The sequence below is a fragment of the Phaseolus vulgaris genome, chromosome 7 (assembly GCF_000499845.2).
Source record: "Phaseolus vulgaris cultivar G19833 chromosome 7, P. vulgaris v2.0, whole genome shotgun sequence".
Classification (NCBI taxonomy): domain Eukaryota; kingdom Viridiplantae; phylum Streptophyta; class Magnoliopsida; order Fabales; family Fabaceae; genus Phaseolus; species Phaseolus vulgaris.
Genome location: NC_023753.2, coordinates 2,884,671 through 2,912,558, shown reverse-complemented (window position 1 = coordinate 2,912,558; position 27,888 = coordinate 2,884,671). Strand labels below are relative to the sequence as shown.

The following is a 27,888-nucleotide window of genomic DNA, read 5'->3' as shown; positions in this document are numbered from 1 at the left end:
GTTGACTTTTCAGTCTTTTTTCTCGGTTTGATCTCTTGGTTTGGACTTTCGGCTTAAACTTATATATGATTTGTAGATTCTTACTTCTCTGGGTTAGGTCAACTGGATCTCTCGGTTCTTGGTCTCCTTTCACGGATGAGTGTGTATCTGAAAGATACTCAAATGCAAAGTCAGAATTGGTACTAGTTAATTATCAGATAAATTCACTCTACTTATATCTTGGGTTGATCACCTATTTATAAAATTTTCTTATTGGACTTAAAATTCATGAACTTTTACTTTTTGCTGATTTTTTAAACATACCATTTATGTTTTTAGCCCATTAAATGAAATTTACTATAGTAACTATTTATTTATTTAATTTTTATTTTTTGGTTAACTTTTCTGTTTTCTTGTCATCTCTCGGCTAACATCTCGGCCGTAGACCGTCCAAGTTACACTTAGAAAATTCCAATTCATAACACGTGTTAATAAAAGATTTTTTGAAAAGGGACAAAGAGATTTCCAGAAGATAGTAGAAACGTAGTCGTTTTGAGTTTGGCCATTATTGTTACCCGATTCATTACATTCACAGACCCAACCAGCCAGTCCACGCGTTAGTCACAAGTGGACAAATGGTGGAACATTTCACAGTTCAAACACTATCTTCCACTCGCTTCAATATTTTATAACAAAAACAAAAACTCAAATTAGATACAAAATCACCAAATATCACTCCCCATTAAATTAATCTGAATTCATTCATCGTAACAAAAAAAACAAATGAACAGTCAAAAGTATCACACGCAAACTTGTTCTTGTTCTTCCTATATGAATATTTTGTACAAACTTGTGCTATGGTTGCTCCACCTCACCTAATTTTTTCTTTTCAAAGTGTTGAATAATCTTCTAGTTAAAAAAAAACAGTGATGCATAACGGTTTCACCAATCACCTTAACCTAGCTGGTTCCTCTGTTATAGTTTCCAACACAGGTTTTCTTGACCTACAATAGTTCAACCTATACTGAAACCCTGAATCCACTCCTTCCAAACTCAACCTCGGAATCTCAACATCTGAGGTTTTTTCCTCTTGCTGTCCTTCACCGCCGCCGCTGTGCGGGAGAACACGCGTCTTTCCTCCGGACAGTCTCTTGACGGCGGAGCTGGCAGCCAAGTAAAGCACCGCCATGTCAGCGGCGGTGACAAGGGATTTCAGTCTCCTCATTGGGAAAAAGATGTAGACGTTCCCGAACTCCAACTCTTCGTCGGCAGCAAGAGCAGAAAACCTTCGACCAATGTGAAGAGAGCGAGAATTGACGAGAAAGTAAGTGGGGTGTTCGAGCATGAGTTCCGCAGCCTTGATAATCTCTTTGAACTGCTTCACTTCGCCGGTGGGAACGATGACTCTGGTGGCCTTGGTCGAAGGAGGCGCCAAGGTGCATGAAACGTAGTTGCCCATGACGTGGAACTGAGAAAGAGAAGGTTTTTAACGTTGGAGGAATCGAAGAATGAGGGTTTGTTTTGTGGGTGGGTTTGAAGGTGTGGTGTGGGATATATATAGAGAGAGGGAGAAAAGTCAAAGAAAAAACATCCTAAAAGTATTATTATTATTACTCTGAAATATTCACGTTGTTGTGAATTACATCGTGCGCGTGTTGGCTGGAAAAGACTTCAGAATGCGCGTTGGGTTGAAAGAAAGGAGTGAGAAGGAAGAGATGCAGTGTTTGGTGTTAACCAAATTGGTAGATATATAATAATACTTTAACTTTATGGCTGTCACTTATAAGACATAAGATTTTCACATGGACCCACCTCTCTCTTCTTCTACCAAATTTCTTCTCCTTTTCTCTGTTTTTTCCTTACAATTTTCTAATTTTATTTCATTGAAATTAGAAAAAAAAAATTCAAGTTTTATATTGTTATGTATACTTCAATCATATCAGTTTCTACTAAAATCCTGCTCTATATCTATATGTATCACTTGTTGAATTATGAAAAAAAAAAATATTTCAAGAAATATCAAATAGAATTATATTATTTGGAAAAAAATTCCTTTTATTACTCAATCTGTGGTCTTTATATTGAAACAATAATTATTTACTTATATTTCGAATAGTATACAAATAACATGAAATGTTGAATGATTCATTTTTAAAAGAATATAAAGGGAGTTTAACTTGTATTCTATAAAGAAGAATCTATATTCACTGGCAGAATAAATGTGTTTACACTGTAAATCAGTCAAATATCGTAACTGCGTGACTTTCGAGACATTTTTTTTATACAATTTAAGAAAGTAGTATATATATATATATATATATATATTTCCTATCTCTCACATTTAAAAAAAAAAGAATAACTCATTGAGTGTCCAAAAGACGGCTCTTTAATTCATAACAATTTTACTGTTACCCAATTATGACATATATATATATATAATATAATATAATAAATAAAGATACTAAAAATGATAGGAAAAGGCCAGTAACTATATGCCGACATTTTTTTTTTTATAAAGATAAGAAGCATAACAAGTGTGAAAGAATTTCATATAGTGTGGAATTTTCAGACTCCTTTTTTTTTTTCTTCTTCATTACTTGAATATTGTACGCGTGATAATTAATGTTTTGATATTAAGACTAAAAAGAAGGTTAGATTTTGTCTAATAAATTTATTTGTCTTTTCAAGATTGATTTTATTGAGGATTAGGGTTGATGAGAGTTGCATCGAATCAAATTAGCGACACATGAGTCCAAAAAAACAGATTTGAAGTTAATTATGTTTGTGTTTTGTAATGAATGAGTGAGTTAGTTAACAGCAGTGCAATTGCGAAGCAATTTCAATTAGAAGACAGGTTTTTCGTTATGGTTAGTTAGTCAACAACTCAATGCCCATCACAAACAAAACACATCACATTACCATCAATACATGTCAGTCCAAATAATTAAATTTTTGTTTAAAATTATTTTTTTTATCATTTTTAGAAAAATTAAATATATTAATTTAAATTATTTAATTGTTAAATATTTTGTTTAGATAAAAAATAAAATTGTATCAACTAATTTAGAGTTACATCAACTAAAAATAATCTTGTTTGACATAAGCCAAAAGACAACACTTATATTGACAAAAGAACCCTTCCTAATAACATCAATTAAGAAATAATACTAATTTGCATCAACATAAAAATAACTTTGATGATTTTTTTTTATCAGCAAAATAACTTTGATGATGATGATTGAAAAATGACAAAAACTAACTTTAATTTCAAATTGATAATATTTTATGACTTTAGGATATAAGATTTAAGGTTAGAATTTTACATGAGTCTAAAAAATAATAATGTTGTGTTAGTTCAATGTTGGTCCAATCTCTATATCAAAGTTAAAGTAATAATATTGTAATTAAGAATTAAAGTCAAAATGACCATATTGTAATTAAGATCATGTTTAAGAGAAGAAACACAGATTTAAGAGAGAGAGAAATATAAAAAGATTTAAATAATTTTTTTGTAAAATTTTTTTTTTTTTTAATGTGAAGAAATCAAGTTACTCTCCTAAATTTATACATTTTAACCTATTTTAAAATTATATATTCAAAGAACATATTTTGTCATAAAAAAAATTCTATTAAAAAAACTCACCCCTAAAATTTATCCATGCAAACAAGCATGCTTTTGGTTTTGGTGGAGAGAATTAGAGGAAATGAAAATAGAGAAAAAATAAGATTAAATGTTAAGTTGTTAGGTAAAGTTAAACTTAAATAACTGACTATTACTTTTAACATGAAGACTATCGTTATTTCTGGTTGAGGTAGTGCCAGTAACCTACTGTAAATTATACATGATTCATCCATAAATGAATGCAGAGTAAAAGTGTCTTAAACTGTAATTAAAACAAAACAAAAAAATGAACCCAACATGTTTCAATTTTGGATCTTTTTAGCAGCTTTCTGTAATAAATGGAATATGGCTGGTGAATTGGCACTGATTTCAGTCATCTTTATACATTTTTAAAGTCTAGTTTTTCTTTTCTTGAAGAGTTTGGAAATACATTGGATTTGTAAGCCGAAAACATTATTTCAAGTTCCAGAACTCTGCATGTGTTCACTCTGTAAGTTCTAAGCTGGAGAAGCATAAACTGGTAGGTAAGGGACAAACATATGTATTCTGTAAGTAAAATCATCAACATCTTTACAAAGTAAATATACCCTTCAAAAAGGCTTTTTGGTTGTCTATGTTCATGAATCTACGGATCCACTAAATCAGATTATTAAAGGTTTTGTAAGATATCTCTGATAATTCAGATGCATTTTTGGATGTTTAATTACCTTTGGTTCAATAGATATAACATTTTCCTGTGTATTTTTGTTCTGTTATTTCCATATCCCTCCAAACTTGAGAACATTTTGCTTGGAGTTAGAGTTTTCAGAATAAATGAGGAAAAACTTTAGCCTCATCTTCTCTTTGCTCTTCCATAATCTCTTCTCTGACTGGCTTTGTACTTCTTATTTTGAAGCAGAACTTCTCCTGTAACATGGTCAAGTCTTATATATCCTTGCAGTATAATCATATTGCTTGAACAGTTTGCTGATGGAACATGTATGAATTTGTTGTGATTGTTTTATTGACAAACTAATCTGTTACAAGTTACATCTTTCTTAAATAGAAAATTTCTCCTAGCTTTTCTGATTTTGTTCAGAGTACAGCATTTGATTTATAAACTTGCAACAGACATTTTGAGAAGGGTTTTTTCCCCTCTTTCTTTACACAGTTTCCTTTACAAATCTTTGATTTACATTATCTATTGGTATAATTTTAAAATTGTTCTATTTCAGAAAAAAAACTGTTTCTCTTCTCAGTTGTAATCTGTAATCTGATGCAGGGTTCTTGCTATATCAACACTCAGTTACATAATTACATAGTCATGATGAATGACCATCCATAATCTGTACTGTTTCCATGGTGCCCTTTATTCAATGTTGATCTCTATTAATGGGTGATTTTTAAACTATTGTGTTCCTATTCATTTTCTGGTTCTTTAATTTTTGAAGAGATGGAAAGAAGAGTTTTGGGGTGCATGGTATAAACGAAGGACAAGCTTTGGGGTTCCAGTGTGTCAGCTGTATTTGTCTCACTTTGATAAGTCCCACAATGAACAATCACTCACCAAACACATTTGCAAAAGGCAACAATAAAGATAATAATGTTTGACACTATTATTATTATTATTAGCCACTGCCTTAATTACTTCACTACAATCTCAACCCATCACTTTGTCTCTCATTTTATTATTTACAATTTCTTTCTAAACATATATTTTAGATAATTTATATACTCAATTAGTAGTTATATTTTTACTTGAATATGATAAATATAATTTATACATAATGAATTAATGTCAAAAGTTTTATTTATTTGTTTTCTCGAAGTTGAAAAATTTAAGAAAAACTCAACATTTTCTTATTAGTTATGAATCAACTTTATAAAAAAATAAGGAAATGATAAAACAATCTTTAATTTTAAACCCAAATTTTTTCATTAAAAAAAAAATATGAACAATGAATAATCTATTTTTTTTTCTCTTCAAACTCATATACGATCAAGTCAAATTAGTGTAAGGCTAAATCTTAAGATACTAGTCACTACGTTCATAAATAATAAAACATATATTTCTAACAATAAATATTATATCTTGAAAGAGTGACCAACACTATTATATTATATTCGATTAGTATTGAAAGAGTGACCAACACTATTATAAGACATTCAGTGACTAAGAATAAGTGTACTCTGAGCCGAATGTGTTATCGGTCTCTTCTTTATGATTTCTCTAGTATATATATATATTACTCCTCTTTTATGCTCCTGATGTATCTGACCTTATTTTTGACCCTCCTTCATAATAAATATTCTCCTTTATTTATATGTTGACTTTTGAGATTCCCACGATTTCTTCTTAATACGAATAAAAGCCCTTTAAAATAAGATCGACGTCAAATTCTTCAAGATGTCGTATCGGGCTCAACCCATGACCCTACAATCCCATATCTTCAAACGTAAGCTTATGAAACTAAAATGCCTTCACCTTCTTGATCGACTCTGAAAGATTCATTAGTGTGTCACCTCGATATCAGCCCATAACCATGTAACTGTATAGGATTCGACCCATGATCCTACAAGTATAAAATTATAAAATGATAAAACTAATAAAATCATCATCAACAAAATTTAAATTATTAGTTTAATCTTTATAAAATGTAAACATATTTTTCCAATTGTTAACAATGTTAGACAAAAATCTAATATGGCTAAAACGTTACATGAACCATGAAAATTTTCAAATCAAGCGCGTCATTCTTCTTTTTCCTATGTGTAACCTCGGTTGATTATCCTCTTATTAATCAAACTACAATTCTTATATATGTGAGTCTGTGTATTATCTTTCTCATTCATTTATACCAATGATCCATTTATACTCTTATTATGTTAGGTTTGGAAAACCATAACTTGATTTTAGGTTTAAAACATTGATTAGAAAACAATCTTTCTATTGCCGTGAAAAATGAATTAGATTCTATAAATAGATTCTCTTGATTGTTATTTTAAAAATTGTTTTTTTATGATTATTAGGAATAATGAGAATAAAAAACTTGTAATTTCCAAAATAATTTGAATAACTTGAGTTGGATTGATAACAATTATAGATTTTGATTTTGTACTTTTAAGATAATATCAAGAAGATACATGTAATAAAAACACAAATACAATTTTTATAAAACATGTTAATTGGTCATTAAAGAGTTTTTGTTAAAATTGATAATTAATTGTTGGGTTAAGATTTTTAATTTACTTTGTCAATATAACTTGGTTTTGTTCCATTTTTAGAAACTTTATAATAAAATTATGTAAATCATTGGTATATTATATCAAATACTTGTTTAAGAATAGTAAAATGGATGAGAGTGACTTGTCATTAACTAAAGAAATAAGACAAAATAAGATGAGTTAGTCCTTAAAAAAAGTCATTCCACAAATTTTTAAATTTTATTTTTTACTTATAAATATTTTACAAGAGTTTAATTAATGTTGATAAATTAAAAAGATTATTATCTTTATAGAGTAAATTATTCTATCATAATTAATATTTAAAACTGAATTTACACCGTGTTAATGATTTAAGTTAAAATATATAACTTATATCTTTCTAATAATATAATACAATAAAAAGTTAATATTTTAAATTATATTGATATTTTTAATTAAAAGAATAGGTTGACAAATTAAAACAATCAGGTTAAAAATATCAATCTAACCCACCATATTGACTTTACCATCCTAATAGTATCAATGTTAATATTATTTATTTTTAAATAAATGAATATTACAAATCAACACTAAAAACATATTATAAAAAATGTTCTAAAGATAAAAATATGAAAACACTTGCGTTTTATAGTTTAAATTAATTTAGTATTCAAACTTAAACTTACACTTAAAATCCTTTTACAGAAATTCATTCACATGCATGCCATTATTTGTATTATATTCTGTTTAAAATAAGTGGCCATGTGCGCTGGATTTAATTAAAATCAAAATGTAACGGTCACTCAAATGATTAAATTAAATTGTGAAAGGGGTATTAGGGCAAAGAAGGGGAAATCAATGATATATTTAGTGTGGACAAGTTACGTTTTTGGTTAAATTTATGTCAGATAACTGAATTTGTTGTGTTAGTTTTTGGGATATGAATCAGTAATAGTTACTATAACAATAGTATAGTAGTGAGAGGTGCATTTTGCAATTGCAGGAATCTTTGTCACCTTCTTCTTTCTTCTTCTTATTCTTCTTCAATGAGTGAGTGACTGAGTGTGTGAATGAGATGAGCAATCCCAAGGAAGAAGAACCGTTATCTAGAGCTGCAAGAGCAGCAGAAGATCTTTACCATCTTCGAGATACTTATTTTCCACCCAACTCCGATGACAGAATCTCAAAGTTGCAACACGAATCCGATCTCGCTCTTAATCTCCTCGATTCCATTCCCCCAGGTCAGTTTCTCTCCAATCCCCACATAAAAACGCTGCCTTTTACCGCTTTTCAGTAAAGGGTATCCTTCTCCCATGCTCGTTGAACAACCCTTTTGGTTTATACTACATACTCAACCGTTATAACGCGGGAGCTTTGTTTTGTTCTGTTTTTCTTTTCTGGGGTTTTGGTTGAAGATTTGAAATTCAGGTTTTTCATGTATTCTATTTCGCTTTGCTAATGTGTGCAGTGAAATTAGTCTTCCTTTCCCTCTCGGTTTGGCGATGATTGCAACCAGTCTTTTAGGTAGACATGGTCAATAGAAGCATTTAGTTGACACAGTCTACTTAGTGGACAATTGCTTAACACTGTTTTTTTTTCCTATGGGTAATCAGATGCATATATTATCTGTTCATTGTGTTAAACCAAGCATTTTTAGAAAATAAGTCTGTGTACAAACTGCTGGTACCGTGTAATAGAAGGGCAACATTACACAAGGAGGTTGAAAATGAAGAACAGTTTTCTTTTAGTTTTTAATGTAAAGGACGTGTATTAAAATTGACTCTCTCTTTTTCATTTTTAGAAGGTCTGGTAATGCAATTAGCCCTAGTGATCATTAAACTACCCGAAATATGTGAACTTTTATTGTATATGAAAGGATACTGCGTAAAGAAAGGATATCATCATGGGGATGGCGTAGTCTAAGGTGAAGAAAGCCCCAAGTACTCAACTGTATCTAACATAACTTCAACTAGTTGAGGCTGGAGGTGTTTCTAAATATCTATATTCTGATGCTTTACAACAACTATTTAAGTCATTTCCCTTTAAGTTGGTTTGCTACGAGGATCATATGATGGCATAAATTTCTGTCTTATATTATTGCTTAGATAAATTATTTACTTCTGAATCCCTCTTAATGATTTTGACCAATAATTTTCTATCTAGTTAGCCCTCCATACTGGTTCTTTTATGGGCCTTCTCCTCACATGCCCAAACCATATAAGGTATATCACTCTACCAATTTTTTTGCAACAGGGGCTACCCACCACTTCCTAATGCTACCTTATCTTGTGTATCCACTCATCCATTGTCACATCCTCATTTTTGCAATGCAATCTTACTTTTTTGTTGGCTCTTTAACACCCAACATTCAATCCCATATAGCATTGCAGGTCTTATAGCCATGAGGTAAATTTTTCCTTTAAGCTTACTCTGTTTTCAACATTTACCTCCAAACTAGAGTTATTGTGTTGTGTCTCTTGATAAATTCCTTATAATTTGTCATACTTGTACTTAGGCAAATCCATGTCTTTCCAGCCAAGGCTTGTCTCCAATTGGCATATTCTAACTTTCCATTTGTTTCCTGTCCCAACTCTCCCACTAAGACTTTATCATGGTAGACTTCAAAAAGCATGCACCGTGTAACTAACTCTTGAATATGTACTGTGCATGCCCCAAGCCAAGATGAAAAGATAAGGGCTCAAAGTAGGTTGTTGGTGCACACTATGGTTGTAGAAAATCTTCTGTATGTTCACCTTTTACTCTATAGTTGTGACTCCATCATGCATATCTTTGATTGGCTTAAATGTGAGCAATCTTGACTTGATGTCTTTCTTTTGTTATACTGTCCATAGAATCTCTCTACGTACTCTGTCATACGTTTTTCTCCAAATAAATAAAAAAACATGTGTAGGTCTTTTTTGTTCCTCGCATATTAAGTGTTGGTAATGCTGTGATGCTTTATAGTATATGAAAAAATATGCTTTCAGAGAAACTGTTATGTTGTTCATATTGAAGATTGCATAATTGTTTTCATATTATTTTTCAATTTATTTTTCTGCCTCTGACTCAGTTACTTAGAAGATAGGATGACATCTTCCACTGTTTTGCTTTTAACAATGCTTCTGCTTATTTCTGAAAAAGTTTGTTAATAAAATTTGTTGCATGTGCCAGAACAAAGAAAATCACCTACACAACGTGCAACATTTGAATATCTTAGAGGGAAGATGTTGGATGTATTTCCTGAGTATAGGAAAGAAGCTGAGGATCATCTATCAAAAGCTGTAAGCAAGATTGAATTTTAGGTTCTTTGATTTTGTATCTTTTTCTTGATGTTTAAATGATTGTAATCGACTCTTACATGGACCAGGTTAAGTTAAATCCATCTCTTGCAGATGCTTGGCTATGTTTAGGAAATTGCATTTGGAAAAAAGGAGATTTAACTGCTGCAAAGAACTGCCTCAGTCTTGCATTAGACAAGGTATCTAGAGTATATTTTTGTGACTTCCATGATTGATGCAATCAGCTAGAGATCATTTCATACACCCTAATAATAAGTGATGGGTTAGGAACTTGTTCAATATAATTTATTAAATTTACTTCAAATCATTATTTTTACATAAGATTGGAATTCTTAGATGAACTTAGTTTAGTTGGATTTTCAAACTTAAAACTTTGCCATTTAAATTTGTTGTACGTAGGATTGTTTTTCGGCTTCTCCTCAGAGCTGTCTTTCTACTAACAGACATGCAGATAGCATTGTTATACTATTACTAACAAGCTTTTGTTTATTTCTTCTGTTTTGTTTTTGTCTCCTTGTTCACCAGGATGTTATATTTTACCAATTCCTCCTATGTATTCTTTTTGCTAATTTGAAATAATTTTTTTGTTTATAAGAAACAAAAATAGTGAAATTCAATATTCCCTTCTACTTTGTTAAATGTTGGAACTAAATAGTGAGGTAAATTCTTCTTTTTCCATTTCCAAATAAGGGCAAATGAAATATTGTTGAATCTGAATATTGATCTATTTCAAGGAATATATTTTAACTCCACTCTATTCCTGTCAGCAGTGTGCAAATAATAGTCTGCTTATTTCATTTATGATCAATGTCCTGAAAATTTTTGTGGGTATAGCAAGCATGTATTCATTTGCAGGGGTAGAAGTTGTATAAAATTTATAAAAATATATTTTAAACAGGAATGATGAGTGATATGATGAGATATGATGAGTGACAATAATTATTTGTTGTCTCTGCAGGGTCCTAACAAAAAGATTCTTTGTCAACTATCGATGCTTAAAAGAAAAATGTCTCAAGGTAAGGGATCCGTTTACATTTTTATTTTTTTGAAGATCATTTTTCATTTTTACTAACTCCTTATTGGTTTAGTCATGGTAATTTGATTTTTAACACTTGTGTATATAAAATGAAAGAGCCTTATGTTTCCACATTCTTCCTTTGTGTTGATTTTAGTCGTAATTAATTATACTGATTGGCATGGTTTTCTACTTTTACGAAGTCCAAAGCATCATGTGATCTGTATAACTTATATCACTTAATGGTGTAAGGCTATTGTGGTTGTGGTGGTGCTTAGTCTGTCATGATTTTCAAGATTTATTAATTTTTAATGATAGATACATGCAAATATCTCTGATTTTCCTGAAAAATAGGCTTAAAACCCTTCATGATGTTAGAATTGGGGAAACTGTGGACTATTTCCTCCCTGAGGAGCAAGATGTTATGATTGGTTCTAAATGTAAGAAAATATTTTATTTAGTGGTCACAAATGTGGTTATATTAACATGATAATGACACCTGAGGTTCTGGGTTGCATTGATACTTAAGCATTTAATTACTTAAGAGTATCTTCAATGCAAGAACTCAATTTTGGATTTTTTCTATTTTAGTAGGTACCTTGTCCCTACATGGGATTTAAGAATGCTCACTAAATTTACACCAGTGGTAGAACCGAACTTGACTTCTCAACTTATTTTTAGTGGTTGTCATTTTAGTTATCTACTCGTACAAGAACCCCAATTTAACTTGGGATTTTTTTTTATGGTTAATCAACAGTGGTTATAAGTTTCGCTTATAAGCAACTTCTATAAGAATTCATTTGCTCCAATGGTATTCTCAAGTTGCTTAAATTTAAGAACAAAAGCAACTACATTGGAGTTGCTCTATGTTAAGTATTTGAACAAAAACACAAGTCAGAAACAAAACTATTGCGTATTATGAAGCTCTAAAATTTTGTTATACATGATTGGATGCAAATACTTGGAAAGTTAGGGATGACAATGGAATGGTAGAGGAAAAGTGGGGCAGATACGAATGAAGGAAAGAGGGGAATGTCCAGAGAGAAAGGGGATTGTAATTTGTAAATGAACTATGTATAATAGTTATATATTCATGTATGTAACCTTGTAATTTCTTTTATTTCTTGCCACATGAATATAATAAGGGCCTTTTTGCATTTTTAAGGAGAAAAACAAGAATGGGAAATGTTAGGATCCAATTGGATCTCTTGCATTTGAAGTATGAGACTACTTCGTGTGGTTTGAAGGGCCTTGGATTCTCCAGCTACTACAGTTGGGTTTTATTGTGTGGTTCTCCATTGATTTTTATTAATTGGTATCAAAACTTAAACTCCACCTTGCCTCTCAGCTGCAAATGAGCAACGTGGGAGGTGACACTAACACATTACAATCCAGGGCTAGTGCACAAACATCCTGCATGGGCCCTGAGGCTACAAAATGTGGTGGGATGTTTAGGATCAATTGCAAGGTTTATAGGAATTCTGTCCCACATTGAAACATGTGATTCTATTGTGTGCCTTATATGGCTTTGGGCTTCCAACTATAAATAAGTAGCTTTTGTGGTATGGTTCTTCTAGATTTCTTGTTAGAAAACTGTCTAACACTGAGATTTATTGTTGTGCTTTCTATGAACTTAGGTGTGGAGAATCAAGCAGAACTGGTTGAGGAAAGCATTCAACATGCCAAGGAAGCAATCACTTTAGATGTCAAGGATGGGAGCTCTTGGTGTAAGTTCTCAAATAAGCTATTACCATGACATATTTAAAAAAGAGAAAAACTCTGATTACTGAAAAGTATTTGGTCTATTCCCTGGTAGATTCACCTGTAAATATACAATCAACTCTAATTATTATGAATTGGTGATTGCTGTAAAGTTGCTAGTGATTAAGCTGTAAGTTATTTACTGAATAACCCCTTCGTTTTTCATTTATAAAAATTAATTATACCATAAACAAGGAGCAGTGTACAAATTAGATATACATGTTTTCTCTCCAACACTGTTTCCTTAAATGAACAGAGATAATTGAAATTGAATATAAGTGTTGAGATATGGCTCAGATTTTGTTATATTGCAGATTTTTAAAATATAATTTGCATTTATTATAGATTGCAAAATGGGTTGAATCCGATAGGCTAGGTAGTTTAACCCACACCGCCGTGGGCTGAAGCAGGTTGGTCCACAAACCGGCTATTTATTTATATTTTTTTAAATGTAGATGTTATTAAGTGTCTAGGCTTAGGTTCCCATTATATATATATATATATATATATATATATATATATATATTTAGTTTATATTTTATGAACTCAATTCTTCTAGTACTAATAGAAAAATGTATATTAAAATCAAATTTAGGCTAAGTTATTAATATATTTTAGGTCCTTTAACTAAATTTTTGGCTGACGAAGTTGTCCCTTAGAAAGGTGGATCATATTTTTAGCCACCATTAGCTGCCAGGGCAGTTCGTCCTGATCCGTTCTTAGCATGCAGGGGGTAAGGCGGACCAAACTGACCTGTTTTATCACCTCTATTATTTACCATAATAGCGAATTTTTAGGATAATACATTAATATTTTCCTTATCTTATAGCTTATCTTGTATTTGTATACTTGTGCATCCCTTTTACAGCATGAATCAATCAGAGAACACAGTTCTTGCATATCATTTTCTCTGATCTCAACTCAAGTATAAGAAACCAATTTTCTTTTGTCCTGTCTGTCCTAAGATACTATCAATGGTGTCCTTAAAAAGTGTTTATAACTGAATAGAATACATGGTACAACTTTAAATTTTCAGTATCTCTCTTTTTTGGTCCAAGTCTTGTTTGTTCTGAAATAAGATGCAATCTCTGGTCTTTTAATATCATCGATTCTCCTTGGCAGATAATCTTGGAAATGCTTGCCTTACAAGTTTTTTTGTCACTGGAGCTTGGGATCATACCAAACTTTTACATTCTTTAAAAGCATATCAAAATGCTGTGAGTATGAAGAGGGAGGATTTATAATGTGCACATGATAGAAATTTATAATGTGCATACAGTAGAAATATTTTTGGTCACTTTTGTTATACTCATTTCTACTTGGAGATTATTATTGTATGTAATATTTATTGTTGAATAGGATTGTCATTTACAAATTGGAATGGAAGACCTAATGTTTGGTTATGTACCAGGAGAAAGATGAAAGAATGAAGTCCAATCCAGATTTATATTTTAATAGTGCCACAGTACGTTGAATCTTTGATCCTTTTTCATTGTGTTCAAGTATTCATTAGAGAAGAGTTTGACTTTGAATAAGCCAGCTTACTTTTCTCATGTATTTGTCTTATCAGTTCCACCTTAATACAAAAAATAATATTTAGACCTCAGAATTATAATAGGCTAAAGTGGCTGCTAGATTTTACTGGGCATAAATAGTGTATTGTGTAGTGTTTTTTCTGTTTGTCTAAATAATTTCTTACAGGTTAACAAATATCTTGAGAACTACCAGAGGGCCCTTAGTGGATTTGAGGCTGCTGCTTTAAAGGATCCAGGTCTTAATGCTGCAGAGGAGGTTCAGAAGATAGTCAGTTTACTTGACAAGGTGGACAATCTTTTGAAGGTAATGAAATGAAAATTTTCCTTTGGCTATGTAGAAGTAATTTAAGCTAGTAATTTATTGAAGCATTATTCATAGGTTTTTTCTGTGGCTTGATATTCATGCATGGAGGATTCTTTTCATGATAGAAGCTGGTAACTTCAAGAAACATTAAAGTCCATTCTACCCTCCCTCTCCCCACGTACCAGCAATTTTTTTAACAGGTTGTAGTCAACATCTTAGAAGCTGTTGGTTTATAAATAGTTTTATTATGCACAGGGACATGTAAGAGCTAAGCGAATGACATCTTTGGCTTCATCATTGGTTGCTGTTGATTGTAAGCACTTTTCTGTGAGCTCGGTTTCAGTTTATGGTCCATCTTGAATTTTACGGAGCCTGTGCTTATAATAAACCTTTAGTTTTCTTTACTATACTGATTACTGACTTCGTTCATGTCTACTTTTTGGTGCAAGTGAAATCGCCATACAGAAGAGTTACCATAGACCTTCTATCAGAGGGTCCAAATAGAGCTCTTGCAGTAGAGGGGAAAGTTTTGTTCTCTATTAAGACTGAAGGTGTTGCTCCCCTGTAAGTCCTCTACTCTGAAATGTATCTTTAACTATATATTATCTTTTCCATAAACAGATTCTTTGAAATGTTCCATTATATTCCCAGGAATGACATTCCTGAGGTTAATATGACTGGGAATATCAAAGATGTTTGGTAAATATTTGTCATTCATTATAATGTTTTTTAAATTGATTTTGTTAAAAGTAAAAATATTAGAAAAGGTAAAATAAGACGAAGGTTGGAAGTTATACTTCGCAGACAACCAAGAGGGATGGTCATAATAAGGTTTACAGATCATTTTATGATATACAGATCATTATGATATAATTGGGGGTGAAGAGAGAAGATTTTGCAAGATCCTACTTGGCAAACGGGTTGATTATTTGAGTCACACGGAAATATAAGATTCCCACCTTTTACATTGGAATACTAAAATGGAAAATGTGTAATATAGATTCCTGGAAATGAGTCTGCTTGAGAATAATTTCTTATAGTTTGCACCAAACTTAAGAATGTTACATTCCCATACTCACATTCCTGCTAATAATTTTGTAATACTTGAAACAAAAATACTCTTGCATTTAGCGGCCTTTTCAAAACAATCCCAATTGTCTTCTTTTTTTGTTATGACACTGAGTTTAGTCACTATTGGACATTTTCGAGTAGCACATACTCCCAAGGAATTGAGTACCTCTTAAGAGAGCACCTAAGGTACACGAAAAGATTGAAAAGTAGAAAAGCACCTAATTAACAGAAAAGTATATAGTTAACCATGGACAGTGTTATCATGGCGGGCATTATTTTGAAGACATTTGTAAGTTTAAGAATTGATTTTATAGGGTCTAAATTGAAAATATGGGACCAAAATTTTAGTTTTACCCAAATAAATCCTTTCCTTATTCTTCTGGAAGTTGTCTGTTTAAATGTATTTTCCCTAATAATATATGATTATTAATATTTATTCTCTTGAGAATTGTTGATTGGAACCCGATATCTTCTTGTCATTGTGCAGATACTATTTGCTTTGTGATTCAAACCAATCCTGCTTTGTTCTCTCGATTTATGGTGTGCGTACTGATGTGGTAAGAACTGCTGCTGAAGTTTTATTCCAATTTCTCGTATTGTCTTTTTCTAAAGTAGAAATTCATTTTTCTGGCATAAATTTCAAGGGTGTTAAACCAGTTGCATGGTTACTTCTTTCTCATGTCTAGTAAGATTTCATTTTTGTGCTTTAAGCGTATGGACTTTCGTTCCATTAAGGTGTGTCCATGAAATCGTCTTGTGCTGAGACTGTTGATAACCATTTACATTAAAAGGGATAAAAGAAATGACCAAATGATCATATACAATGAAGTCTGCAGCTTTACTAGTGCTGATATAGATCTCATCCAATTATATTGATTATTGTTTTATTTGTTCTCTCCTCTCTATTTAAGTGAGTACTTTATTTACTGAATAATATTTTGGCCTAGTTGTGCTATGCTTCATTAATTGATTAGTTATTTTAGAGTTAATTGAGCCCTTATCACCCAGATTAAAGAAGGAGATCAGCTAACAATGCTTGATCCTTATTTTCGTGATGTTGATTTGTCGTGGAATGCCAAGGTACGGTTTCTTCAAAGATATTCTTGATTTAATGCCATGATTTGGTAATTCCTCAATGTCTTTGTAATAGAACAATGCAGTCTGATTAAGGATTTACCTCATTTTTATGTATATTTTACAACAGCATTACCAGTTCAAGTCTATACGCCTGGATTTCTATGAACAAGTGCTTGTAAATGGAAAAGCTTTGACTCCTCAACAAGCTGTTCGTACGTCAATATATGCTCAACATAAACCCTGAAAAGGCCACTATGAAATTAGTTGAGTTCTACTTGTCTTCTGGCTGTTGGTGTTGGATGCTATATTCATTGAGTAAATAGATTAGTTGGTACATTTATACATGTGAATTCTGGCCGAAGTCATGGGTCACAATCAGATAATAGGAAAAGAAGAAACCTGAGAGGAAAGTTTTACGTTTGGCTTTCTATTTTGTCCATCAAGCTTTTACATCTGTTGAATATGATAGTTTGAAGATTCTTCTGTTATGTTTCCGATACTTTCAACAGCATGTTCATGTAAAAATCTTTTTTGTTGTATCAAACTCAATCTTGCAAATGCTTCATCTTTTTCACACTTCTTTATCTTGGCAAGAAAAATGAAGGGGATAATAATGAAATGCTTAGAAACTTGTCAACTTCATATCCAAACAATCTTGCGTGCGATCATTAGCATACTTTTAATGCAGGGCACCTTCTTGCTAATGTCAAACGGTCCACTGAAAGAGTAATGGTTTCACATTCTTTAGCAAAAGGGTTTAATTTATTTGTAGTGGTTGTGAATAATGTAAAACATTCTTTCCCATTACTCTTTCATCATAAGCAATGGCCTTGATTAAGGAAGCTCAAGCTAAGCAAGAATCGGTGAAATAAAAGAATAAATACAGTAGGAAGGTGTATAAGACCATGTAAAAATTCAATTTTGAATATATAGGAATTTGAGTATGTTATACCAGGCGAACAAGATGATGATGATGATGGTGGTGGAATTATTGATAAAATAGTTCTGAATAATTAATTTGGTGATATACACTTATAAGAATATACGAGATCTAAAGAAAGTAGGGATTGGGTGATGCCAAATTTACCATATAAAAATGGAGTTGACCTCAGTGTTGAGACTCCTAGTGTTGGCTGGTTATTTTCTTTCTTTATAATTATAAAATTCTTTGTAATCTCTTATTATAATTATAAAACTTGAATAAGTGATTTTACATCATAAAAGTTATAAAAATAGTATAAAAGATTAGTAATTTACTACATTAAATTGCTGTAAAAGCTTTACCTTACTCTCAAAACTTCTATGGACGACCTTATTGCCCTAAACAATTCCTGCCAAGAAGATTTATCCAATTGCAAAGTCCTACATATACATCAACATTTGAGAACTAATTAACCACTGAAGTCCAACATCCACCTCCTCATTTCATTATTTATATTTAATTAAAAAAAATAGTCCCCCTTTTTAACCTCATATCATCTAATCATCATTCCATGCATAGATAAGTAACATTAAATCAACTCAATTTTGCTATATAATAAACCAATTTTATTATTATATATAATTAAATCATAAAGGTTATGAAAAATATTGAAACTTATTTTAAACATCAATAAATATATATATATATATATTATATATATTATAAGTTAAAATTAATATATACAAGTTAAAAATTAAAAAACTTAATTATATAAAATAATTTTTGTAATCAGTTTTATACATAAATTATTTTTATTTGTGTAATTCATTTTCATTTTTTAATATTTTTCCCTAAGAGTCTTTATAAAAAAAATTACCCAAACATAATAACAATAGTATATTGTATTAAAGGGTATCTATTTAGTCAAACACCATATCATTAATTCACAAATATTTAAAGAATATGTCCTCAAAACTAGATTACAATAACTATATCTAATCTGAATTCATCTTCAGAACACACTGAATCTAATTTCTAAAACTTATCCATCAATATTAACTCGAAATCAAGAAAATTTTGTTCGTCAAAGTATCGGAATCTGAATTCAAAGCAATGAACATACAACGGAATCTGAATTCAAAGAAGCAATGAACATACAACAGGTCACAAGAACAATGAACAAGTCATAATTGAAGTAATGCTTTATATTTTCTCTTCAGATTGAACTAAATAGGTGGGAGAATCTCCCTAAGTACAAGTCAAACAAACTATACACATGGTTGTATCTGCTTAATTATGCACAATCCAATGATGATGCAAAACAACACACACCATAAAAAACACAACACAATATTCACGCTATGCAAAGGCTTCAAGACAAAAGACTGACTCTCATTTATTTAGTAGATAACATCAGAAAAAGAATATTATCTTTATCCTACAAGATGTACGGATAAACACTATTGCTGCTTATAGTAACCACTTTGGTGAGGCGGAGGATATGGAGATGGAATGGTATAAGGAGGCCGCGGCACAGAACCAGGTTGCTGTGCTGGCGCATTATAGTAAGGACCACGCCATCCTGGATATGCTGGCTGGCCATACTCATGGTTTCCCGGTGGCTGCTGGTGAACCTGAGCGGGTGGGTATGGAGCAGTTGATGATGGTGGAATGTGGTATGGAGGTGGAGGCTGATGATGTGCAGGACCACCATATTGGGGAGGTGCATGATGACCATAGGGAGCAACTGGTGGCTGCTCAACTGGCTGATAATAAGGTGCTTGTGGACGAGGATCTGTTTGTGTACTGGCTCTTTGATTTTGGCTTCCCACTGATGGGTAGTTGCTGTTAAAAGTACCTGTGTTTTTGTCCTGGAAACTTAGACCAGCCACTTGTCTCTGAACATCATCAATCATTTCCCTGCACTGAATGTTCCTTGTCATTACAAAGTCGTTGCTCTGCTGCTTTACGTTTGTGATTGCATCCTATCAAACAAAGAAATTGCGTATTATTGCATGATGATATTCAATTTAAACAAGTATCATCTAACCATGTTATTGAGCAAATTTTAGGAGAATTTAAATTTGCATTAGCGGAGAAAGGCTGCATGCCTACATGTATATTAGATAAATATAAAGACAACTGGGAAATTAAAGGTAAAAATAATAATAAATAGTGGCAATGGTTTTGTAGAAGTTGTACATTCAAAAGGAATAAGGGGGCAAAAAAACCAATAGAAAGATGTCTTAGTGATTTGTGGAAGTTACAGAGTTAATGAATAAATTAATTAATATAAAAAAAACACTTAAGGGGCAAACATGTCTTAAAAAATGTGTACCAAATTATGACGTCCCCTTTAATCATTAGCTATTTCAGTTGACATTTGTTGTGATAATGTTGTTATCATTGTTTGTATTGATTTCCTTTTATTGATGAGACCAATGTTATTATTTTAGGATTTTTTTTCTAATGTTACTTGAGAAAACTTTTGGTCATCATTCACTAAATTTTCTTTTGCCAATATCAGTAAGTTAAAGGAATTTATCAGCCGACATCAACTGAAAAGGAGAAAAAAAAAATCCCAACCAACAACATCGTATAAGTAATCTCGATTAATGTCACAGCCTAAATAATTGTGATCAACATCAATCTAGAAAAAGCTTATCGTTGTAAGTTAAAAAAATCTTAAAATGTCGGTCAAAAAAGTCTCAGAATCTTGACCTAAAAATAACACTAATCAAGATTGACTAAAAAATATCAACAATACTGATTTCTTAAATTATTAACAATTGTTTAATATTTAAATGGTTTTTTACATTAGGTGATAATTGAAATATTTTATCCAAACAAGAAAATTAAAATTCAATACATTTAAATTATCTTATCCAAACAAAATATTTGAAAAATGAAATAATTTGAAATAAAATCTATCAAATGCAACATATTTAAATGTCTTAAAAATTATGAAATTTCCTATCCAATTGCAAAATTAAAGATTCAGTAAATTCTTATAGAATAGAATTAAAACCATATATAGTTGAAAAGTTCTTACCTGCAGGGTTACATAGAATTTTAACCCTTCATTGATGTTTTCTTTTATCTCTCGAAATTTCGCTATGGAGGCTTCAATCTGCTTGTAGGCTTTCTCACGTGAAGCTGAAATAAAATAAGAAACCATCAGAACATGATATGATGCAGGAAAAGGTGCACTCAAATTGGAGCACTGTGACCGTAAAAGACAAAACTGAGTTTCATGAACAACAATAACAGTTGAGAAAACTTCCGTTCACTGGTCAGTCATGAAATTGTATGTGCAGTATTAAACATAGTCTGAAAACAGACTTAACATTGTCAACATGATGCTAAGGTACAAAAACCAGATATAATCTAGAAAACAACCAAATGGGCCCTACCTTTGTAATCTTCAAGATTGAAGATAACAGAGAACTCATCATTTTGAGCCTGTGAACAATGGCAACAAATTATCAGAATCACATCAGTAAAATTTATCACTTCGTCTATTAGAACAAACACGATCCACCTAGAAAAGAAGTATTCAACAACCAATACTCTACAGTGAATAGGTATAATAATGGCAGATAAAATTTGTCACTTTTGCCTTCCCCGGCAAAGTCTACCCTCTCAAGAAGCATGAAAAATAAAAAATGAAGTGTGTATTCGCTGCTAAAGTAGTCTTAGGAATTAGTTATAGTGGTAATCAAGAATATAAAGTATAGTCGCCCTGAATAGCCACTGCATGGGAAAAGAAAGTCCCAAAAAATGAAAAAATTGTGGGGAATGTTTCTTTTCTTAAATGCTCTTTAGATGGGTTCCCGGTGTACAGTACCTGGATCTGCAGCAATAATTGCTCCTGTGCCTCAATATTTTGAGCTATTTCATCACAAATATGGTCATATTTTGCTAGCTCCTTCTTGAAGAGATCATCGTAAGAACCGGTGGAAGTCATCAACTTTGGTAATATATCATCCTGTGATATTTATACAAATATATGCAAATTAATATTTGGGTGTAATGCATTCATGAATGGTAAGCTACACAAGAGGAAACATTCCTAGAAATTCTTCACGTCCACAACATTTGAAACTAAGTGAAGAAAACGAATCCAAACCACTAATTCATCTAGCACAATATGTTAAGAAAATACAAGTTCAAAACAGAAAAATACAATATAATTCTGTTTATCATTCTTAATTAAGGTTCAGCATTTTTTTGGTACTACACATGGGGGAATCATGAATTCAAATGATTGAGTATTGATACCAAAAATAGAGCGGAATCTCACTCACATTAACCACAGATATAAAAAAATCCATATTTGAATCGCTTGGTATAAGAAGAAAGAAATGATTTATGGAAGAATCCGGTCCCAAGAATAAAAAGTGAAAGGTTGATGCTAAACAGTGTCCAAAAATCAAGAGGAAAGATTTTATTAAAGTGTGCCACTAATGCAATCTCACTATGATTTCCAATACGCCCCCAACATGATTTCCAACAAAACTTTATATAAATATTGATTCATTAACCATGACACTGATTAGCATGACCCGAAGTGAAAATAGAGCCTCTACACTTGGTGCATTTTTTATTTCAGTATCGTGCATATAAAATACTGAAATGTGAGATGAGGGTGAAGGTGCTGGGGGAGAGTAGAAGATGGCAGCAACAAGGATATGGGAAGAGGAAGCAAAGGAGAAGGGACTTAAGTTGGAAAGGCCACAAGTGGATAAAATTTATATCTCTTTATGTAATTTATAAATATCAATTTTAGTTGATACAACACGTACCTGCATCTTAATTTTTTTTTAAAAATCTATGTACGACATCATTTCATGAGCTAGAATCTATAATGCAACATAGCTTCAAAGGCATCAGCTTAGAATCATTAAAGTATTCAGTTATCTAGCATACACAACATGACTATACACTTGGTTGGAAAATATCTAATGACATATCTTAGAATTTGGGCTTACGCCTAACTCAATCCCACAAAACCAGCTTTTAAGATGAAGATTACCTCTCACTTAAATACTTTAACTTAGTCATTTTTCTATTTTTCTAGACAAGATCACCAACACATACCTTTCACACTAAAGACTAGGTCTATTTGAGCATGAAGTTTACAAGGCTAAACTAAACACGTATGGATGGTTCAATAATGACCTCATAGTGAGTCACTAATAAACCTGACAAATTTTGCTAGGATAGATTTTGATATTATCTTAAAATGTAAGTTTAGTGATAGATTTTATACTATCTTCACTAGGATAGACTAATAAATCCTACAAAACCAATTTGTAAAAGGAGGATTGTATCTCACCTATATACTTTTTTTCATGTTTTATCCTTGATAAATGAGGCACTTAGGTTTTTATTAATACACCACCTTACATCCAACACTAATAAGCTTGGTGCGTGAGTAATTATACAGTAGGTGACTATTTTTAATGGATCTGGAATAAACTCCGATATTATCTTATAATTTGAGTTTAAGTCTAATTCAACCTCGCAAGATTGGTTTCGAAGGTATGAATTATTTTCCACTTCCATACTATAATTTGGTCATATATCTACAGACAGAGTAGGGTCTTTAGCAATATCATTTGTATATCTTAAAATATTTTAGAATATCCTAGATGATCTCTTAGGATTTATTTTTTAATTTGTTTCATTATTTAATTAATAGGCATATTGTTTGGAACCCCTCATTGAGTGAGATAAGTCATTTTGTTTGAGGTACTTAAGCCTAGAAATTCTCCCACTTAGCAGGTTAGTCTTTTGGACTGTGCTTTCCGTGCTTAAGTCCTAACACATCTCGTATCATGTTAATAGGAAAATTTTCTCCTATGTTATTAGTATTTTTTGTATCAAGTAAATGAAACAAACTCCATTGTGTGGTCAGACTCTATTTCAATATCCCTTGCTTGCATCTATCTCTCTTTTAACACACTTCATTTATTATAAATTCCTTTTGCATTCAATAGTCATAACACGAATATATTTTACTAACATTGAATATACGTTCGGATGTTGCACATGCACAATCTCTAACATCCAAAAACATACTGGGCCACGGACATTTATTGTTGAATTCAGAATGCGGAGAAGCACACATTATATGCAAACAACAGGTGTAATACTACTTCAACATCATTGAATGTCATGAGAAAACCAATATGTTAAGCATTCAAGAAAAGGCAAAACCACATATTTCCCGTCTTCGGATAATAAGACAGGAAATTTAGCTTCTACAGGAAGAACAAAAAACCTAATTATGTGAATCTGGTTTATCAGGCATACCTTTCTTTTCATATCTTTAAGCATATCTTCAAGACCAGCCCTTTGAGCTCCTAGAATTTCTAGTTGCCTCTGCATTAGTTAACACAATTGCAACAAGAATCATACACAGGAAATGAAATATTGTAGCTGCATTTAACATTACATCCTGCCAAACAATTAAAATATTTACCATAATAATCTGAATGTACATTAAAATGCCTTGCTAACTCTAACTAAACAATACTCATTCAATTTTCACATCTCAAATTCGCCATTGGATTTCTTAACTATAATAAACACTCCTTAGCTACAAAGAAACCATTCAGACCTCAGTTCATTGGAAATTTTATAATCACAATATATAGGGAGTGGATACGAGATTTAGGTTAGGATCACTAAAAAGGCTATAATTAAAAAAGGAGTGAAATGAAAGGATCACTTGTATAATATGAAATTTATCATAAAGTACTGATTAAAATTTTAAAATTTCACTAAGATCTCACTAAGTTAGATACATGATAATTAACTTGTATCTAAAACTTCCCACCCGCTATCTAGTATCCACTATCCTATTATAGCAATGTAGGGTTGGCCACTAAGATTGATAACTACACCACAACATGCAACAACTGCATCAATTTGGATGCAAGAAAATGTTATAGATTTTATTTCTAAGAAGTCAGAAATCATAATAAAACAATAACAAGATCAAAACCAGCATACCAAACTTTGCTTGAGAGACCCCACAATAGCATCTTCATTTTGATCAAAAGACATAATCGGCCTTGCCAAGCTTGGAAGGGCAGATTCAATCTGATTAAAAAAACAGATATTCAATGACTTAACAATGTAGTCCGAAGACACTGAGAAGCAGATAATCCATAACAAACAGTACAACACTTTACCGGACGGGCATCAAGGATTGACATGAGTGCTGAATGTTCTCTAACTGATCGCTCAATCCTGCCATCACTTTCAGCAGCTTGCTTCAAGTTACCTGCAAACCTGTTGAGCCTATCCTGCAAGTTTTTAGTCAAGGTGCTTGACTGGGGCCTGGTCCATTTTGTGCCAAATTGACTTCTAAATTGAGAATCTTCTCTTGCTTCCTTCTGCAACAATTCCTCAGTCTGGACCAGCAACTCTTGATTCACCCTCCTTAGGTCCTTAAGTTGCTGCAACTCTGCTTCCAAACCAGCAGGGCCCCCACTGATCTGCACAGCCTCCACATCTTCTTTGAGACCTGTTGGAAGAGTAAAATTCCCTTCCAAAGCAAGAATGGAATCCGGAAGTTCCATTTCCTTAAGCCTAACTCGGGTTAGCTCACTAGCTTGCTGCAACTTTTCAGCCTGTGTTCTTATAACATCATCTACCATTTCAGTATAGCGGGAGAGGGCCTTTGCACTGCTGTCCGGAACAAGACTCGCAAACATCTTCTCTTTGCTTGCATCCAGCACCTCATTCATTGCCATGGGCTTCACCATAGAAAATGCTGGAAGGGGCGATAATGAACTTGGCGGAGGAACTCTCATGAGATAAACCCTATCATTCTCCTTGACAGCTCTTTCAAGGTTCCGGTTAATATTGGCCTCTAACTTGCCAATTGCATCAAGAATTTGCACCGCAGCACCCTTAGAGCTCTTCTTCGCCTCAGTCAACACATTAACAGCACTCCGCAGTCGTGCAATCTCCTCAGCTATTTCCTCTTTATCATGCAGCTCCAATCCATACCTATAACAAGCTTCTGCATAGAACAGTGCCGCCTTTAACTGTACATGAACTATCCAGGACTTTTCAAAATGCTGGCTCAAAGGTGCAACATTCAGCGCAGCTAAAGCTTCCTCGTAATATATCCCAACCTACAGGTATAACATATCAACTACAAGTCAGTTCTCATCCAAAAAACAAAACAAGTGACACAACAAAATATCAAGAAATCAGTGATCAGAGCAATCAAACAATCAGCATTTGAAAAAAAAGTATCATTCACGATTCATACTTAAAAGTATACTTGCTAAAAAGTCCTAAAGCTTGAAACGAACTCAAGAAACCACTGTACCCAAGGAAGGCCTATTGATCCTACTGGATGGTCCAGAGTCCTTCAACCATCAAACTTGAAAGAATGACTACAAGTGAAAACCTAAAACTGATTAGCAACGAACCTGTCTGGAGATCTTGGCACAGACACCGGGAGTGCTCCCTTTAGCAATGGTGTTCTCGAAGACGCACTCTTGCGCCTGCGCGAGCATGAGCTTCTCCAGCATCCCGGCACACTCAACGGACAAATCAACGGTGGTGGAGTTCCCAACGGACGCCTTCATGGAGGCGTTGTCGCGGAGGAAGGCAAAGGAACCGGCAGCAGCAATGAAGGCATGCGAGGCCTGGCGGCGGCCGTCAACGGTGTTGCGATCGTAGGAACATCCAATCTGACTGTAAACGGCGCCCATATTGAAGAGCACGGAGGCCTTCTCGAGGTGAATGTTCTGCTGCGAGGCCTTCTGCTTTGGCTTGAAGGCATCGAACCAGACAAAGGTGAGGGCGTTGACGTGGCCAGGGTCGGGGGAGATTGGGAAGCGCGTCTCAACAAGGCAAAGAGATTTGAAGTAGGTTTGGAGGAGATCGCGGCGCGCCGGTAGGGACGGATCGGTGTGACGTTCGAGGTCGGAGCGCAGTTGCTTTAGGGTTTGGAGATCGTCTTCGAGGTTCTGCGCTTCGCGCTCGGAGTAGTGAAACGCCACGTAATTGCGTAGTGGCCGATACAGATCGACGGTGTTGGTCTTCTTCTCGAAGATCGCGAGCACGATGTTGGCGGAGGCCGCGGTGGAGGAGGAGGGCGACGCGGCCATGAGAAGATTCTAGAAAGTTTGGATTGATTACGGCGTTAAGTTAATTGCCCTCTTCCTCTCTCTCAGAGGTATATGACTGACACTGTGACCAATCAATTACATGCCCCGTTAGAGGGTTTAGAATTTCTCACAAACGCGGAGAATTCAGAAACAGAATTTTTCAAAGATATTAAATCGGGATAAATTCTTAACGATTAAGGTTGTGAAGAAATTTCTTGTTTATTTCTTTCACTTTCTCTGACCCGCACTCCAACTTCAACCTTTGTCACCTTCTTCTTCTCAAACAAACATATTTTCTATTTTAAATAATAATAATAATAATAATAGTTTAATCTGATGTGATAATGCAAATAATATTTTCAATAAACGATTACTTATAAAAATGGTTAAAAAGTAACGTGTCTATTTAGAGTATTGGTATCTATACCTCCACACACACGTATATGTATGTATTTAAGTTTCAACAACCGTATAATCAGATTAATAAAACGTCTCTATAATAAAAATGAGGTTTTCCTTTAAAAAACAAATTGCAAACTAAATTATTGACGAGTTTAAAGAGTGTAGTCTTATTTAAATCACGCAAGGCTTAGTTTTGATAAGTATATTCAATTCTACTTAAATTTTAATTTTCTTTATCTTCTCCTAAATGGATGGTTGAGAGAAATATATTGTTGTTGTAAGATTCTTGTTGGTTAAAATACACTTAGGAAAATATTATATTTCTAAAATTTAATCTATGTAAAAAAGAGTTAATATTATATTTCTAAATTCAATACAATTGAGTGGAGTTAATATTATATTTATAAAGTTCAATCTATAAAAGGAGTTAATGTTAATTTTTACTATGTGATCATTCTTTTTACGTGTGAGATGTATTCTTATGTATCGCTCAAGTGGTGTGGTGTGTACTCTAATAGAGAAAAATATTGAAACGATTATTTTTATTTTATTTTTTCTCTTAAAACATATTCGTCAAA

General features: G+C 32.7%; 3 protein-coding genes across 4 annotated transcripts; 1 reads left to right on the top strand and 2 right to left on the bottom strand.

Annotated features, from left to right (window-relative positions):
* Nucleotides 1-721: 721 nt before the first annotated feature.
* Nucleotides 722-1,531, bottom strand: LOC137828486 (uncharacterized). Its single transcript, XM_068635095.1, has one exon. It carries the CDS (start codon nt 1,436-1,438, stop codon nt 929-931), a length of 510 nt encoding a protein of 169 aa, XP_068491196.1. The 5' UTR covers nt 1,439-1,531; the 3' UTR covers nt 722-928.
* Nucleotides 1,532-7,561: 6,030 nt separating this feature from the next.
* LOC137828093 (uncharacterized) lies at nt 7,562-17,422 on the top strand. Of its 2 annotated transcripts, none has more exons than XM_068634517.1 (13): nt 7,562-8,025; nt 9,956-10,065; nt 10,152-10,262; nt 11,042-11,099; nt 12,736-12,825; nt 13,982-14,076; nt 14,271-14,324; nt 14,561-14,698; nt 14,954-15,011; nt 15,148-15,262; nt 16,257-16,326; nt 16,778-16,849; nt 16,974-17,422. In XM_068634517.1, exons 1-13 carry the CDS (start codon nt 7,860-7,862, stop codon nt 17,088-17,090), a joined length of 1,254 nt encoding a protein of 417 aa, XP_068490618.1. In that variant the 5' UTR covers nt 7,562-7,859; the 3' UTR covers nt 17,091-17,422. The 2 variants fall into 2 exon arrangements, 1 of the variants encoding a protein (XP_068490618.1); XR_011083813.1 differs by having other exon boundaries at nt 7,623-8,025; nt 16,753-16,849.
* Nucleotides 17,423-18,955: 1,533 nt separating this feature from the next.
* Nucleotides 18,956-27,197, bottom strand: LOC137829975 (vacuolar-sorting protein BRO1). Its single transcript, XM_068637029.1, has 8 exons — nt 26,225-27,197; nt 24,971-25,921; nt 24,789-24,878; nt 24,087-24,155; nt 21,616-21,756; nt 21,182-21,230; nt 20,821-20,924; nt 18,956-19,753 (listed from the first exon to the last, which is right to left on the bottom strand). The coding sequence occupies exons 1-8, from the start codon at nt 26,906-26,908 to the stop codon at nt 19,229-19,231; spliced, it is 2,613 nt and encodes an 870-aa protein (XP_068493130.1). The 5' UTR covers nt 26,909-27,197; the 3' UTR covers nt 18,956-19,228.
* Nucleotides 27,198-27,888: the final 691 nt, after the last annotated feature.

Excerpts from the sequence above, each read along its gene's own strand:
- LOC137828093 (XM_068634517.1), top strand. The coding sequence starts at position 7,860 with ATGAGCAATCCCAAGGAAGAAGAACCGTTATCTAGAGCTGCAAGAGCA. Across the intron at positions 8,026-9,955 it reads CCTCGATTCCATTCCCCCAG|AACAAAGAAAATCACCTACA; the intron begins GTCAGTTTCTCT and ends TGCATGTGCCAG. Across the intron at positions 12,826-13,981 it reads CAAGGATGGGAGCTCTTGGT|ATAATCTTGGAAATGCTTGC; the intron begins GTAAGTTCTCAA and ends TCTCCTTGGCAG.
- LOC137829975 (XM_068637029.1), bottom strand. The coding sequence starts at position 26,908 with ATGGCCGCGTCGCCCTCCTCCTCCACCGCGGCCTCCGCCAACATCGTG. Across the intron at positions 20,925-21,181 it reads CAATCTTGAAGATTACAAAG|CTTCACGTGAGAAAGCCTAC; the intron begins GTAGGGCCCATT and ends ATTTTATTTCAG. Across the intron at positions 19,754-20,820 it reads AATTCTATGTAACCCTGCAG|GATGCAATCACAAACGTAAA; the intron begins GTAAGAACTTTT and ends TTTGTTTGATAG.
- LOC137828486 (XM_068635095.1), bottom strand. The coding sequence starts at position 1,438 with ATGGGCAACTACGTTTCATGCACCTTGGCGCCTCCTTCGACCAAGGCC.